General features: G+C 37.8%; 1 protein-coding gene across 2 annotated transcripts in view; it reads left to right on the top strand.

Moving 5' to 3' along the window:
- Nucleotides 1-17,216, top strand: part of TXNRD2 (thioredoxin reductase 2) — a 31,959-nt gene that overhangs the window by 3,107 nt on the left and 11,636 nt on the right. For both annotated transcript variants that reach the window (XM_058816435.1, XM_058816434.1), the window contains exons 6-12: nt 780-858; nt 1,801-1,863; nt 2,210-2,280; nt 5,676-5,695; nt 6,059-6,150; nt 7,417-7,591; nt 15,099-15,235. In XM_058816435.1, the coding sequence (XP_058672418.1) occupies nt 780-858; nt 1,801-1,863; nt 2,210-2,280; nt 5,676-5,695; nt 6,059-6,150; nt 7,417-7,591; nt 15,099-15,235 (637 nt within the window). The remainder of the gene's footprint in view (nt 1-779; nt 859-1,800; nt 1,864-2,209; nt 2,281-5,675; nt 5,696-6,058; nt 6,151-7,416; nt 7,592-15,098; nt 15,236-17,216) is intronic.

Genomic DNA, 17,216 nt, shown 5'->3' with positions numbered 1-17,216 from the left:
TTCCCACAGTCAAGGAGGTGCTCTTGTCCTTGTAGAACTGCAGAATTGCCTTTGAAGTTTCTATCTAGAGCTAATATTTGAGTCTGTAAGTCCTTTCTTCAGGGGTCTGCAAGTGCCCCTGTCAATGTAAGTAAGTGGTCTCTTCCTCTCCCATTTTCCTTTTTGGTGAAATAGTGGTTGACACTGACCATACACAAAAGCTTTCTAGCAGTGTAGTGATCTCTCTTTAGTCTGGAGAGGTTTTGCATTAATATGAAGCAGTCAAGGTATCTTAAGATACTTTTGACCTCATCCCCCAAAATTTCTATGCCATACAAACCCACAGCTAACACTATGCTAGAGCAGCAATTTTTTTTTCAGTATGCAGTTCTTTTTATAGAGAAATTATAATAGAAAATTTAACAGATTAGTCATGTTACTCCTGCTGAAGCACTTTGGTGTGTTCTCAAACAAGCATGGTATCAGAAATGCTACAGATAATACTAGTAGTGCTATGGGTAGCAGAAAATGTATTTTCTGAGGATATAAATAATCTGATCTCAAAGTTTGTTACAAGGTTAAGTTACTTTTCTGTATAGAGGAGTTAAGTGTGACAGAAGAATTAAGTGACAAATTATGATAGATCTGCAAACAGTCCTATGAAGTGAGATTCCTTCCTTTTACTGCTCTATGCCTGATTGCTACCCCTTTTACCACTTAAATACAGAAAAGGTAGCTGATTGTATTTCATACCTATTCTTGTTAAGTGTACATTGCTGATGCTGTTTTCTTCTAAACAGGAAGGTGAAATATTTCAACATAAAAGGAAGTTTTTCTGATCCACATACAGTCCGTGGTGTAACAAAAGCAGGTAAAGAGGTGAGCTGCTGTGCTGATTTCTGTAGTGTTGTTCACTTGGAACATTTCAGGTCATTTGGGAGCGAGATTGTCCTTTTGCAAATTGTTTGAGGTATTCAGTATTGTTTTAGTGAGTGAGATTTGCATTTTCCACTTAGAGAAGTTGTTTGTGAACTTGACTGGTGCCTGCTGAGTCCCTGGCCTGGCCTGTTGGATGCTATTGCTTTTTTCTGCGGGTGGAAATGCTGAGACAGAAGATTTTTGTTTGATTTGGTCAGTCATGCTGATGCTTACAGAAATGTAAGTTCTGAGAGATGAGAATTAGGTTGCTCTGAGCTGTTTCCCTCCTTCAGGTGATTTGTAGGGGTGATTAACTCAGTAATACCAAATTGTGTGTGGGAGGCAATTAGTGTGAATGCACATCTGGGTCACATAACAGAATGGTGGCCATTGCTGGGTATTTAACAAGGCCTGAAAGTGCCTTTTTAACACCTTTTTCAGGGTAATTTTTTAATATTACTGATTCATATCAGCTTGAAGGTCAAGTTTTGGAGGTAGGTGCCTCAGATTTTCTAGAAACAGTCTCCTTTTGAGGTAGCTTAACTCCAGGCCTGAGATAGAACTTACTGCTGTCATCTCTGTGTGTTTTATCCTGACAAGAAATTGATTTTAAAAGTGTCATTTGTGCATAACTATTGCTTCCAAGTAGTCATCAGAATCTTTTGCAGTGTAAGAACAATTGCACAGTTAATATTAAAACCTAGTAGAGAATGGGTAGGAGAAATTCTGCATGTATTAGTTTATCTCCATCCCTTTTTAACGCATTGCTGATTATTATGTCACATAAATAGCAGATGGTAGTACCAGTTTTCTCATTGTTCACTCATTTGTACATAGATGAAATCCAAAGACAGATAAAAGGATTGCAAATGCTTGATTTTGATTTTTCATTTTTGTTTGTAGGTTGTTGTTACTGCAGATAATATCGTCATTGCTACTGGAGGAAGACCAAAATACCCTACACATGTAAGTTACCTTTCCATTTGACAACTCCAGTGCCTTGCTGAGATGCACAACACAGTGAAGGAAGATAAAGAATGTGAAAATAAAGCAACATATGAGAGATTTTTGTACTTGTGTCACACAAAAAATTGTCTATATATAAAGGATGTTGTCTATGGAAATGTTTTTCTAAAAAGCCAGTTTGCTTTGATTTGTTGGTGTTGCTTAGAGCTGTAGAATAATTCAGGTTGGAAGCTGGCAGCCCCAGATATATTCCCCTTGGTCTGTACTTCAGCCAACACAGCCTGAATTGCTATTAGCTTTTAGTGCTGACAGGATTGGCATTGTAGATTCACCTGTGTGATCATAGGTTGCAGGTGCACTGGAGTATGGAATCACAAGTGATGATCTGTTCTGGTTAGAGAAATCTCCTGGAAAAACGTAAGTTACCTTACCATGGTTGTAATAGATGCTGGCATTCCTACCTTTTCTATATAGCAGGGTGAAAAATGTTCAAAATTGCCTTTTGTATGCCAATTTTTCTTCTGTTTTCCTTCTGAAATTTTGCTTCAACAATGCAGCAATATCATACTACCAAACTTCATTAATAACTGATAGATCTTCTCCCTCCTCATGTTATGAAGTTCCCTCCTAAAATCAAATTAAATAACGTTTTCACCGTGTTAGGTTGTGCTGTAGCCATTACAAGTCACAAGAGGGCAGCATGAACTCACCTGGGGCTGCTCAGTCCATGTTCCTCAATTAGGGGAGAAGCTCCAACGTAATTTTGCTTTCTCCTAAGTTGTGGCAGAAAACAAAAGAAAATATGAAGAAACATTTGAGTTACTTTTGCTTTGGAAGCTGTTGTTTAACTGAAATATTAAAACACTGGTTTTAATGGAAATACTAAAATGCCACAGTTGTTTTTTACAACACACAGCACAGTAAGATTCCAAGTCAACACTGCTACAGAGCAATTTCCTGATGGAGATAATTGTGATAGGAAATGCAGATTTGCTAGCCTAAAAGTCAGATAATGCTATCTTTTTGTCCTCTCTATTGAGCAATTCTAGAAAAAACAAAAGAGACTTCAAGCTGTAATTCTGGTGTTTGTGCAAAAAACATACTTGCCATTCATGGCAGTGACTTTCTGCTATAAAAAATGCACTGTGTTAAGCTAAACTTCAAATAAGAAAATGAGGCTTTTTGGTACAGTTTTAGAAAGAAAGTAAATTTGTTGTTGTTTGTAGTGTTTCAGTCACCTCTAGCATGTTGAAGGCATGATTTATGCAAGGAAATTGTTTTTAAGAACAGCAACACCCACCCCCTCAAAAAAACCCCTACAAAATCCCAAACCAAAATATAAGATTTGTCCTTGTAAGAGGTTTCTGTGAAAATATGGCTCTTGTCCAGTTGCTGCCGATGCAAGTTGTGACAGTGTAATGTGGGAGTCTAGTGTTTATATGTTGCATTCCTGAGATTTAGTCAAAATAAGCCTGCAGGGGCTACAGTAGCATTTCTGTGCTTTATCAGGCTGTGTCTTAGCAAATGAAGGAGGGAGTTGTTAGAGGTTTGTTTCTGTCGGATTTGTTTCTGTTATAAATATTCCCAAGGTTCAGTTTAACACCTTTGGTTTTAGTCTGAGCTGTGTTGTATTTATTCTTTCTTTTCTCCCTCTCCAAATGTACATATCTCAGCTACAAATTACATGCCTGGAGGTTATAGAACTGTCAGTCCTGCAGTTATTCTTTTTTTTTTTTTAAGTAAACCATTAACCAACTTTAAAAGTCCCATAGATATACAAACATGGGGAAGAAACTCACTGCTGAGATGAAGGGTTTTGGCAGAGTGAATTAGAAGAGATGCCTTGAAATGTGTTGAGAATGAGTAAGAAATTGAGCAGGTGTGAACACAAGGTTAGGTTCTGCTTTCCTGACTTTTCTTTTAGACACTGACAATGCCCAGGAACCCCTTGTTTTGTACAAGAAAGTGTGAATAATGTGGGGCTAATTCTATGAGTAAGTGCCAGCTGACATCCATTTTCCATCTATTGAAAAACAAGAGCAAACATATGCCCAAATTACAGAAATTCTTATTCTTTTCCCTGTGAATCTCCAGTAGATATTTCTTTATGGGCAGTATGAGGCTTTTTGCAGCACTTCCCAGGAGCTGCATGCTAATGAGGGTGTGATCATGCATTCACAGATGAATCAGATGCCCTAATGCTGGAAAAATTATTTCCCATTATGTTAAATTATTTGCCAAGCATAAACCCCAGACTAGCAGATTTTAATCAACCTATTCTCTGTACACCTTCAGAAGTTGTGTGTTTTTATTGTAAGATAGAGAGATGTTATCTGGAGCCTTTTGTAAGAAAACATGTGTTGTACTGACTGTGCAGTCCCTGGGGCTTACAGAGCTGCAGCCTCCATGTCTGCACTGCTCAGAAGTTTAAAAGCATTGCTGTTAGAACTGGGAGATGCTGCAGATTTGTTTAGGGTAAGGCATAGGCCACAAGCCCCTTCAAAAACCTAACAAAATACTTTGTTGTCAGAGGAAATACTGTGTGGGATACAATCTCCAAACTGTGAGATTTTAACAAGTCTGTAGAAGACATAAAAAGCAGAGGAGTGCAAGTGCAGCCTGTCCAGCAGCTGAGAGTTAATGGCTGCCTGGCTGGAGCTGCTTTTACCTGCAGAACAGGGACTGAGCATTCTGCCTTTTGTACCCAGCAAATGGTAGGGGTGGGAAGAGAGGAACTGCTGCTGTGTAGGGATCAACTGGGGACAGAGATGGAAACTGCTGTGCTGGAGAGCTGATACACCTCATAAATTACAGGTGTTGACGGACAATTGCAATTATATTCTTGATTGAAAGGGTGTGAAATATTGAGAGAGGTGGGAGCTGGGGTTTTATTTAGGAACTAAAATGGATATATTTGGTAAATACCAGTCTAAGTAAATCTATTAAACCCATTTTCTGTAATATAAACAAATGTTTGAAGACTGGAAGGCCAAATATTTGGCATCTGGAAAAATACAGTGATTAAAAAGCAGGTGGTTATAAATCAAAATGAAATTTAGCAATGAATAAAATCTTCATTGGGAACTGTAATCTACTTGATAGGAAGACATAATCTAATTGATAGACCATCCCCATGTGCTGAAAGATGAGCTGTCAGGGAAGAAGATTGGCCTGGCTGAATAAAGAGTTTTGGCTGGAACTCAGGGGAAAAAGGAGTATTTATGCCCCTGGGAGAAGAGAGAGGACCACAAGGATTGTGCAGGGAGAAAATTAGAGGGGCCAAAGCCCAATTAGAACTTAATCTGGCTACTGCTGTAAAAGGCAATAAAAATGTTTCTATAAATACAGTAGCAACAAAAGGTGGGCTCTGGAGAATACCCATCCTTTATTAGTGTGGAGGAGGAGAGGCACAGTAATAAGGATAAGGCTGAGTTACTTAATGCCTTCTTTGCCTCAGTCCTTAATAATAAGAGCAGTTGTTCTGTGGTGCCCAACCCCTGAGCTGAAAGATGGGGACAGGGAACAGAATGAAGCCCCCATAAATCATGAGGACTTGGTTAGAAACTTCCTGCAGCCTTGGACATGCACAAGTCCAAGGAGAGAATCCACCCCAGGGTGCTGAGGGAGCTGATGGAAGAGCTGACTGAGCCACCCTCCATCATTTCCCAGCAGTCCTGGCTAACTCAGGGGTCCCAGCTGACTGGAAGTTGGCAAATGTGACACCCACATCAGAAAATATTTTTTTCTGGTTTTGCAAAAGTATGCACAAGCTCATTCCACTGCTTTCTTCTTTTTTTCCTTTTCTGTAACAGATTGGTTGTTGGAGCCAGCTGTATCCTTTGAAAAGTGTGTGATGATTATAACTAACATAGCTGTCTTTCCTGTGAAACTTCAGTTTTCTGAATGCCTCTGCTCATGTGATATAGTTGAGTTGGTAAGAGAATAATAATAGTTTTCTATGCAGTAGCATCATGGAAATTAGGATCAGCTGAGGATAAATTCTCAGGATCTTAAATCCAGTGTTAACTATGTTAACTATAAGACTTCCAAGTTTTATTCTATGTACAAAGGCAAGCTAAAGATCTCTGTGTGAGGAGAGCTTGGTGTCTCCAAGTAAAAAGCCTACTTGTATACTACTCATATATTGTGTTTATTGAAATTGTTGTTTACATTTGCTTAACTGGTGTGTCACCAGATGTGTCCCTTGAGTGTGCTGGTTTTCTGACAGGCATTGGATTGGACACTACAGTCATGATGAGAAGTGTCCCACTTCGTGGGTTTGATCAGGCAAGTAGAGAATATCTTCCACCTCCTTATCTATCAAATAAATTAAAATACAGATTTTTAAATTTTATCTCCTAAAGAAATAATGTTGTTTGCATTTTCAAACATTTCTAATATGTGCACAGGTTTTGAGGTGGGAGTATTGTTGCTTAAGTGGCAGTGACAAACACCACCCATGGTAGTGACAGCTCCTGGTTGTATGTCACCCTCTCCCATTCCTTAAACTAGTGGCTTGTCTGCCTTAAAAGTGATGGCATGAGTTTGCAAAACATTGTATAAGAATAATTCTTGGGATTTACACTCCTCATTGAAGAAATCCACACCTGTAACAGCATGAGGTCTGAGCAAGCAGGGAATAGTGTGTGTGTAGCACTTGGTCAAACACAGTAGGAGAACTTGATCCTCTGTAGGCAGGAGGAGCACAATGGCCATACCAAAGTTGATAAAGTATTAATGGAGATAAAATAATTATGTTCAGTCTGCAGCCACATTGAGGCTGATGGAAACTGATTAATGAGCTCTCATGTTTCTGAAGAGACATAACCCTGCTGTTGCCTTCATATTAGTTAATATCAACTTTAAAATAAAGTTTTGTAAGCTGAGAGAGCTTGTGGAGTTGTTCTATGTGAGTGGTTTTGTAATAATATCCTTTAAATAATAAACATACTCTGGCAAGGTGCAACCTGAGTTCCTGCAGTCAAGAGCACTGATGTCTTTGAATAAACCTGTTGATGCCACATTTTACTACTTCAATTTGGTGTGGCATTATTTCAAACAGACTCTTAGGACAAAAGTGATTTGGTTTTTTGTTTTTGTATTAGAACTTTCCATGAAACCTTACTGATTCATACTCATTGCAGAGAAATGCCAGGTGTTATGGCAAAACAAAATACCTTTCTCCTGTTGTTTTTATGAAAGTATTTAATATTCATCAAACTACTAGGAAATTGTAATTATGGTAATGGTAAATTGAATATGGTCTAGATTATGTAAACAGCAAATGCTTTAAAAGCAACTCTTTTATTAATTTACTGTTATATTTTTTGAAAATAATTTGAGTAATTAAGTGTAGGTGCCTCTTGGAATGGAGTTGCAGGTCATAGTGGCTCCCTAAATTATCATGTATTAGCAGTGCATAGTAACTAAGTGATAAAGAATGTTTGAAATGCACAAGGTATTTACTGGGGTTTCCTGAACCCAGCTGAAGGAGGGGTTTACATTGAAAAGGTCACATACCTAAGAAAAAACAAATGTTTCACTACTCAACAGCAAATGGCTTCCTTAGTAACTGAGCACATGGAATCTTATGGCACAAAATTTTTAAAGAGATGTTTCCCAACTAAAGTTGAAAAATTGGAGAGCGACAGATTGCAAGTCACTTGGAAAAATGCTGACCTGGACACAGAAGAAACCGATTCTTTCGACACCGTGATGTGGGCAGTAGGTAAATATGATTATCTTAACATTTCTTTGCAATGCTTTCCATTCTGAAAGTGAAGTCACTTCATCATGGGGTCAAACAGCCCCCCCCATTAAATGTTAGTGACTTAAACATTGATAGTTGTTTAATTATTTTCTTGCATGCCTGACTTGTTCATTTACAGTCTAAAAACACATTAAAGTTACTGTGAATTGCAGAAGTCTGTGGTAACTATTTTTGCATGAGCTGCAGTAAATGGGTCATGTAGTCTTTCTCACTTTTACTAGAGTAAGAACATGAATTCCAGCAAACTCTGGTTTGCAGGTAGTGTTCTCTAAGTGCATACTCTTGATTGATTCATAAAGCTATTTATGTAGTACATATTTATCCTGTTTAAGAGGCTACTGTTTCTTCTAGGATTTTTTTCTAAACTGTGCTGTTTAAGTTTGTTACTGCAGCTGTCATCCAATTCAGAGAAAAAGTAACTGGCTCTAAAAACCCAAGCTCTAGCAGGGAACCTTGAAACTGTATAGCTTTTTGAAATCTGGTTAGGGACTTTTACATATCTCAGACCCCTTGGAACTGACATACAACGACTAAGAGTAAATTGCTTTAGAAGAATGCTGTGATAAATGTCTATGAGCATAATCACCAGAAATGGGAATCAAATCTGGGGTTTTCCTCCTTTGAGACAAATGCTGCTTCCTGCAAGGACTAGCACACTAAATTATGTACAAGGCTCCAGCCCACAGGAATGAAAACACTCCTTCAGTGTTGCCTCCCTGAGCTGCTCGTTTGTCACTGTTACCAGTCTGTCCTTGGTTTCTGTATTGGTTCAGATGGGCTGTAAGCCCACCAGAGTAGGAGACTTTTGTCTTTTGTGCTTATAAAGCTTTGTGAATATCTGGAATTCTAGATCAATAATGCATGGCTAAAGGTAGTAGTGGTGTTTGGCAGGCAGATGATATCTGGCAAACAAAGTAAATAGGCTTAAACGTACAGCCCAAGAAATCCTGTGGATGCAGACAAGTAATCAGTTTTACTAGCAGCTTTAGCAATCCCCTTGACTACTTTATATTCTTTTTATCTGGCACTTCTATTTTAGAGTAGTGGGAATGCATTACTCTTTCATTTGTTTATAGCATAAATTTAAATTACTCTGGTTGTAGAATAGATCCATTACAGGATCAGAAACAGATCATTTACAGCATATTTTGCCTAGTGGATTTAATCTACTATCCAGTTGTTCCATTTCCCTGGTTAAGTCAGCTTTATATCTTCCTAATACCCCAAACAGAGAGCAGGTTGTGCATTGTGACAAATGTTTTCTTTTCCTTACTGTAACTACTACTCTCTTAGAAGTGCCTTGGGCTCTACAAATTATGGAAACAGCCTGTAATAATGGATTATTCTCCTCAGAACCAATCAAACAGACTAGTGCTTGCCAAGAGTAAAAAATAGCTCATGCGATCTGGACACATAAGAATTCTGAAAACTGTAGAATAATATTCATGAGGTGAGATGAAGATATTTCCAAAAAGTGGGTTTCTAAGTGCTGTATTTGATTTTTCTTAAGCTTTCTGGTAAAAAACCCAGCCCATTCTGTGGTTCTATGAAAAGTACACTGAGTTGGAGACGCACATGTCAAATGTCAAGTCAATTTGTTTACTTTGGTCTAAGATGGAAAAAAGAGCTATTAAGTTGAAAAATAAGAAAAAATCTTGGTTTACTGTTAATTATAATTATAATGGAATAAGGTTGCATGATAGACTGTTGCAATTCATTTGTAACATGAGTCTGCTCATTATTTCAGTTCAGAGGAGCTACATGTGTTACAATTTTTGTCAGAGATTTGAGTTACAATCCATATTTAGAAACAGCAAAATGAATAGTGTGAGGATTTTGTGTTGCCTTTTTTTAGTGTTCAAATTGGCACTCCACCCTTAAGGATTAAACACATTAACAGTTAGAGCTGCTTAATTGGTGTGCAGTCCATATGATTCATTGTTTTGCTCTGTATCAACACACCCACACCAGGTGTCTGAGATAATAGGCTGGGAAACTCAGTGGTGTTGAGGATTTCCTGTCTGCAGATGTGCCAGTTATAATACTGATTGAAGCGAGTCAGCTTGGAGAGTTGGTTAAAAAGCAGCTGCTGCTGTTAACTAATTGTAGCCTAAATAATAGTACATATTTCCATAATTTTTGCCAGTGCATTATGGAATTTTAGTAGGATTTTATTAATAATGTTAAAAATAGTTACTGATAGTGGGACATAGTACTGTAGCTTATTAAACTATTTCCTAATGTCAACCCTTTAAAAAGAAAATTAGATTGTGTTTGTCTGATCTGTTTTGTTTTGCTTTTGGAATGTGTGATTTTCTGCTTGTATGGATAAGCCAATAAAAGCAGGCACAATGCTCCCTTTGTTTTTCTAGCAGCATTTTTGAACTAGTCAAAATATTTGAGGGGGAAAAAAAGAAATCTCATTTTGATACATTTTAATGTAATTTAAAAGTTTCAGTGCAAATCTTTGTAGGTAACACATGGACCTGTCATACCTTGCTGAGGGACTACTTACTGTTATATTCCATCTCAGTGCAAGAGCTTGTTCTTGATGTTTATTTGATTTTTCCAGTTCAGCTCTGTATGTCTTTGTCTTACTAGTGCTATCTTTGGCTTCTAGAGAATTCTGAAATTGTAAGATTTTGAGGTTTTGAATGGAATCCTTGCTGTTTGGTATTGACAAAGGGTTAAATACGTAACATTTTCTGTAATAGTGTTCTTCAAGGCTTGCAACCAAACCAGTTTGGATTAACAAGGGAAACAGAAATTTTGTTAGGAGATTTTCTGTGAAAAGTCCCATAAGGTAAAATTTTGCTGTGATCTCCTATGAGCACATCTCTGCCAGCCCCTGTAGAAAAGGGAATGGGCTTTAGATTTATCTTGGCAAACACAATCTTGCCATTGAGTTTTTAATCTTTGAACTATTCAGTGAAAAATAAAGCACCTTGGTTGATCTCAGACATCTCTTAATGCTGATGTGCTGTGGTTTGCTGAAGCTTTGGGGCTTCGTTCTGAGCTTCCCATGTCTGTCTCTCTTACTAACTTAAATTCATTACTCTCTTGATTAGATATGGTTTCTGCAATCCTAATGAAATTTTATTAGATATGGTTTCTGCAATCCTAATAAAAATTGTCATTCCCATTATATCAGCCAGTGCTTTTAGGGAATTTTCCAATATCTAATTTTTAGGGCATTCAGTCAGACTTTATTCAGTAGGGCTATTTTTAATGTGCTTTTCCCTTTGTGTAACCAACCCATAAACTTTGAGTGTAACTTATTTTATGCTACTTATTATACCAGCCTGCAACTATAAAAATAATTTGTTCATGTGCTAGGCTATGCCTCTAAATCTACATGTGAAGAAGGTTGGATTCAGAATATTTCAGCACTAAGGTGCTTTTTGAGTTGATAGGTGATGCTAACCTTTACTTCAGTGATGGTAGAAAGAGATTTTTCAAATGGCAAAAAATTACTCCAAATTTCTTGAAAACAGTATAGTTACTGTATGCAGAAAACAGATTCAGTTCAATCATAAATGCTGAGGAGATTGAAGCCAATGGCCTGCCTCTCTTGGGAATGGTGGTTGAGTGCTCGTTTTTGAGACTGCAGAGCCGTCCTTTGAAACCAAACCTTTGGTTAAAGCAAGCTTTGTGTGGGAGAAACAATGTAAGAGTGAACTGTAGCTTTCTTCTCAGAAAATGTTTCCAGCACTCTTCCCTTTTTACAGGATATTGAGAACAAGAAAAGTAGAATTTTAGAAGTCTCTCCTGTGCTGTAAGTTTTTAATTTGATTACATGTTACTTGGAGTTGCTTTTGTTGTGAACTCCAGGTGTGCATAGGCAGGTTTTTGCTCATTGCAGCACAAGCTTTCTGCTGAGAGGACTCCTCTGTGTGAAAAGTGTCAGTGCTACAGGAGAGTACAGTGAGCAGCCTTGCCAGAGAGCCAATTACTGCCCCAGTATTGACTAAGGGCCAGATTTTTTTTCAAATTGTGGCAGGCATGCTGGAGGTTTATCAGTAATGGATACAATGTTCAAAAGCATCCTTGTAGAAATGGGGCACACTATTATCAATGTGATAAAGGTTCTGAACTCTTTTTAACCTTACTTAATCTTACTCTAGTCAATATTTTCCTGTAATCTGAACAGTAGTTACACTGAAGTGGTTTTTATTTGGCACTATCAGCTGGGTGTGTTTTAGTGAACATCTTGTGGGTTTTAGGAGACATTTGAAGGAGGAAAAGGCAGTGGGATTGAAACTAATTTGGGGAATGTGTCAGGCACTCAGAATGAAGAGTGTACTGAGACTGGGAACACAGATAAGATTTTGATTAAGATCAGACTGAGGTCAGATTGGATAAAGTTATGATGTGCCAATATATAGAGAAGTGGAGAAGACTATTGGGCTTGAGCTTTATTCCAGAAAAACTCTCCTGTCACCCAGCAGTATCCTCACAGTGGCCATCTACAATAAAATGTGTGCTTGGCTCCAGTTTGGATTTTTCAGATGTTGGGAGGCAAACTGGCATTTCTAACTTTTTTGCTTAAGAAACTCTGGAGGACCCATTAAAAAATTCTGCTGTCAGCTGCACCTTTATCATCCTGGGAAATCTTACTGGATATAAGAGTATGCTGTCACTCCTTTGCCACTGCTACTTACCTGAGTATGGCTGTGCCTCTGAATTCTGAGTTTAGCTGTTTCAGTCTCCACTGTTGAAGGTCCTGCACCTGAGGCTCACAGTCTGATACTCATTCCCCTTGTTCTGTGGTCAGGTATAATTACCAGAAGCCCTGGACAGGTAATGGGACACAAATGCCACACCACAGCCCAGCCTGGCCATGTCTGTAATGGGAGATGTGAGCTTCAGCCACCACTCTCTGCAGTGGAGCCCTCTGACTGGCAGCCCCTTAGGAAGCTGTGCTGTTAGATTTTACAAAAACAGATCAAAAAGCTGCTTTTTCTTCTAAAGTTAAAAGCAAAAGGGGGCTGGCACTGAAAGCAGGGCTCTGTGTGGTTTTCACAGCTGTGTGGTAAGTGGATGGGTCTATGAAAGATGAGACTGTGGTGTGCTGTTAGAAGCGCAGGAGGCAGGTAACCTTTTTAAGGGTCACATTTGAGTTACACCTTTCTTCTAGGTGTCTGGCATATTTTGCTGTTTTGAATGAAAGCTATATCTAATCTTGTGTCCTATACAATTGTACACTCCTGTTCTTTGGCAGTTTCAGGACATCTTCAAACTAAAAGCACGTGCTGATTTTAGGCAAAGAGTGGGTTTGTGTGCCTGGTAGGATTTAGACTCTTAGAAATAAGCTGTGAAGTATTGATTTCTTGAAGTTGAAGATATGAAAAAATCAGGAGTTATGGATATAAAAAGAAAGTCCATCTGAGAAATGGTGAGAACTAATCTTATAATAGTAAGTGAACATTAGGAAACATCAGAATTCCCTGAATTTGGCACTACAACCTGCACATTGTATAATCATGAGCCTCAATTACTGAATTTGAGATGAAGCAAGATCAGTAAGTATAATTCTTATGGGGGTGAACCTGCATAGAGCTAAAGGCCAGTAAAGCTTCAGTTCAGTGTTTAAAAATTTTGGTTTTACCTTCAAAAGCAATAGTTAGGCAGTAAAATTGAGAGAGAAACTTCACTATGAGAAGCAGCACATTTTTTTGTAACTCATAGCTATTAATACCAAGCTGTACATATGTTAAAATTGGCTGCAATGGAAAGGTTAACTGTTATCCTGCAGGTTTGATAAACTCAGCTGTTGTTGCCACAGGTCTTTAAATGACTCTATTGAGAGATTTTCTTTTTTCCTCTTTCAGTGCCTGCCATTGCGTGCTAAGTTTTCTCTTGGCTCTGCCTGGCAGGAAAAAGAGGAAACTAGAAAACCCCATTAGTTGTCCATTTGCAGAATACCCAGGCTTTACTCTCAATACCCAAAGAAATACAACGGTAGGAAGTTGTTTCACATCCGAGCCAAGATAAGGTCCTGGAGGTTTATTATTTTTGTTGCCTGATAGCATCAGGACTGGGGAGCAGGGGGCAGAGAAGGAACAGCAGATCAACATCCCATGGGGACAACAGAAGGGAAGACAGACAGATAGCCAAGTGCCAACAGCTTCAGTCAGTGCTCCCAGAGGAAGTGTTGGTTTCACCAGATGAAATTAATACACAGAAGTCTTTACAGAGGCATTCAGATGTGACATTGTTTGAGGGCCTGGCTATATGGAAGATGTATAAAGCACTGAATCATATGTTTACATATAATTAGGTCTGTATTGACAAGCCAGGTTTTCCTTTTGTTTAATAATTTCCTACATTAACATCAAAGAGCTTGTTTTTATAATGAAAACACATTTCCTCTTTTGTTTTGCTTTGCTATAGCTCTGTATTAAATTGAATGCAAATCATGACTCACGCAAAGGAGACTTGAATGTGTAGATATATCCATGTTCATTAAAGCCTCTAAAACAGACACAATGTTAAAAAATTTCCTTCATTTGGATATATTTAGTTTGGGTTTTTTTTCTGTGTCATCCTTAAAAATTTTGTGACTACCATGTAACTTCACTGTGCTTATTAACTTTCAAGCAAGTTGGACAGGATTTAAGATTGCAATTTCTGGGTCAGGAATTGCTTCCTTAGATACTCTATACAAAGCTCAGTGTAATGCTGTTAAGACTTCAGTGATCAAGGGGTAACTATGCAGAAAACACTACCAAAATATATTTTTTAAATATGAGATAATTTAATATCATTGGAATGGGAAGCTGTAATAAAATCTGGGCTTGGTTGGATTTGCCTCATTTGTTTTTAAATAGATTTAAAATGTTTCTAAACTCTACAGAAATAGCTCAAATACAGTTTGAGATAACTAAATCAGTACTTAGGTTTTGAGAGCAAAGTTGATAAAATTTTTCATCTAAGGTGAAGATACTAAAAGTGTTTTAAGATAAGTGTATTCAGATTACAAGAAAGAAGGACTTCAGGAATGTTTAACAGCATTATTAATAATTTTTATTCAAATAGTATACACAACACATTGTTGGCACTAAGCACCACTCAGGTAATGTTTATTGGAAATTTTCAGTGTAGAAGTTGCTTAGTTTTTATATGTATATTTGTGCTATATTAGGAAACTGAATTTAGAATCTTCAATAAACATGAATTTATGTGGTTTTTGTACTTTTTCCAGTGGGTGTGGTTTTCCATATTTAAAAGGATAACCCTCTGATGTCTGAGCAAAGGCAACAGTGATCGAGCTCCTTTCCCACAGAATGTCATAGCCATGCTTTCCACCCCTGCAGCTTTCTCAGTATAAGTTTTCTCATGATTCTGCTTGGACTATCAAATAGAACAAAGTTCTTGGAGACCCACAGTGGAAGATGCTAACTTTTTAGATTAACACTGCTGAAGTTTTCCAATAGCTCTTACTTTAATTTTTTTTTTCCTTAAGGCCGAGCCCCTGACACCAAAACTCTCAATCTGGAGGCAGTTGGAGTGAAAACTAACTCTGAAACTGGAAAGATTATTGTTGATGCCAGTGAAGCTACTTCTGTTCCTCACATTTATGCAGTTGGAGACATAACAGAGGTACTGAGTCTACATAAACTATTTTACAATAACAGGAAGCCAACTTTGTTCCTGACTAATAACTAGTCCCCAGATGTAGTCATGCTCCAGTGTATATCTCAGTGTTTTGCACTTTTTCACTTGGCAGGGCTGGAGTGTTTATGCCAACCACCTGGGTCAGTAATTTCCTTCACAGGGATCCTGTGAAGTATCTCAGCATGAGAGATTATTGCTGATGTTTATCAGGGAATGCATCATTGGTCAGAGGCTAATAATGATGTCTTTATCACTCCTATTATCTTTCTAATACTGTTTGTATCACTTTTGACATATGACTTCATACTGCCTGTGAATGCTGAGTGAAAGCAAGTCTTCTGTAGCTAACTACATTTACTGGGAATGACCATGACAAGTTCTGTGACTGCATTTGGGGTATTTTGGGTGTTAATTGAGATTAATCACAAAACAGCTTATCAGCTCCCTGATGCAAAATGCTTCTAATGAAGTACTTTCCTCTAGAGTAAGAAAAAGTAATTACTGAAAGTACTAAATGCATTTGATTTTCTTCATGATTTGTGAATGATTATGCTAAATAAACATGAGGGGAGTGGGTTTTTTTGTTGTTTTTTTTTAGGAAGGGGACATCATAACTTAAGCAAAATAATTTATTTAATAGAGAGGTAAGACCAGATTCTGTGGTCTTATTCTAGTGCTATTGATAATGTATACTCATATATGACAAGAATGTCTTGTCATGATAAATGTGCACTTAAATACTTTCAATCTGCCAATTTTTATTTTGCATAAGAGCTCAAGTTATCTGCAGTAAGTTGGGCATCCTCAAATATGTTGATTTCATAAAAAATGTTTGTCTGGATTCTGAACTGTAGAATTACAGGAGCATGTTGTCATCATCTGCCTGCTGTGCCTGGAAAATTTGGACAATATGTGGAATACAGAGCAATGCTGGGCATTGCAAGATACAGAGTTCTCTCAGCTGTTACTGGAATTGAGGCCTTTCTATCAAGATAGTTTTTCATATAGTGCAGGCACCTGCCTTACAAGTCTGGTAAAGCCAAATACTGTAGCAATATCCAAACAGTATATGTAGTATAATGTTAGTGAAGTTTAGAAAATGTCTCATTCTGCTATGTTTAAAATATTTTAAAGATCTCTCAAATGTATAAACCTTACAGGTGCTTTTAGTTTCTGAAGATATTGTAATGGATTAAATGATGTCTTGGGAATAGCCCTGCAAATTTCTGACTGGACTCTGGAGCTGCCAGAGACAGTTAAATCTCATAAATCTGCTGACTACTCCTGACCTCTTCCCTCTGTGTAGACATGTGTTTCTTCCTGTCTGTCTCCATCTTCACGTGGACATGCCATTTCCTTTTAAATTGTGTTAAAACTCTTTCCTTCTCAGATATTTCTCCTTTTTATTTTTCCCCATTACTCTACACAATTTCTCTGTCCGGTTGTCCTGTCCAGTCACTCAGAGCTTTGGGATTTTGTAGAGTTCCTCTCCTTTCTTCTCATTTCACATGCAGATTCCCTCTGTATTTGTCACTTCTTGCTCTCAGATACTTCCTGAAGTCCACTTTCTGCTCACAACAACCTCCTACACCTGCTTATCCCTGATGTATAAGGCTTGGCTGCCTCCTGCTTTCCAAAATTTTCTTTTCAATTTCATCCAAGAAGCAGTTGTTAGAGGCAATGCTGGCAGGGCTTAGAATCTGATGCTTATTTTGCTGCCAATCTGCAGTGTTATTTTGGGCAAGTCATTTCCTTTTGGATGCTTTTTGTCTTTTGCCCTTTGAGGATTTAGATAAGAAATATAAAGTTGGAGGCAGGATGCTCTCCTCTTTCCTTCTCTGGATCTAAAAAATCATGTATTCATTTATTTGTCATTTTTATTTTGTTGTTAAAACTTGGATTTCCTTTTCCTTCTTTTGTCTCTATTAGTGCAGATTTTTGAACCTGAGTGGTTCAACAGACACTT

This window comes from Ammospiza caudacuta, chromosome 18 (genome assembly GCF_027887145.1).
Source record: "Ammospiza caudacuta isolate bAmmCau1 chromosome 18, bAmmCau1.pri, whole genome shotgun sequence".
In the NCBI taxonomy this organism is placed as follows: domain Eukaryota; kingdom Metazoa; phylum Chordata; class Aves; order Passeriformes; family Passerellidae; genus Ammospiza; species Ammospiza caudacuta.
Note: the sequence above shows the minus strand (reverse complement) of the source record. Positions and strands in the feature narration are given on the sequence as shown.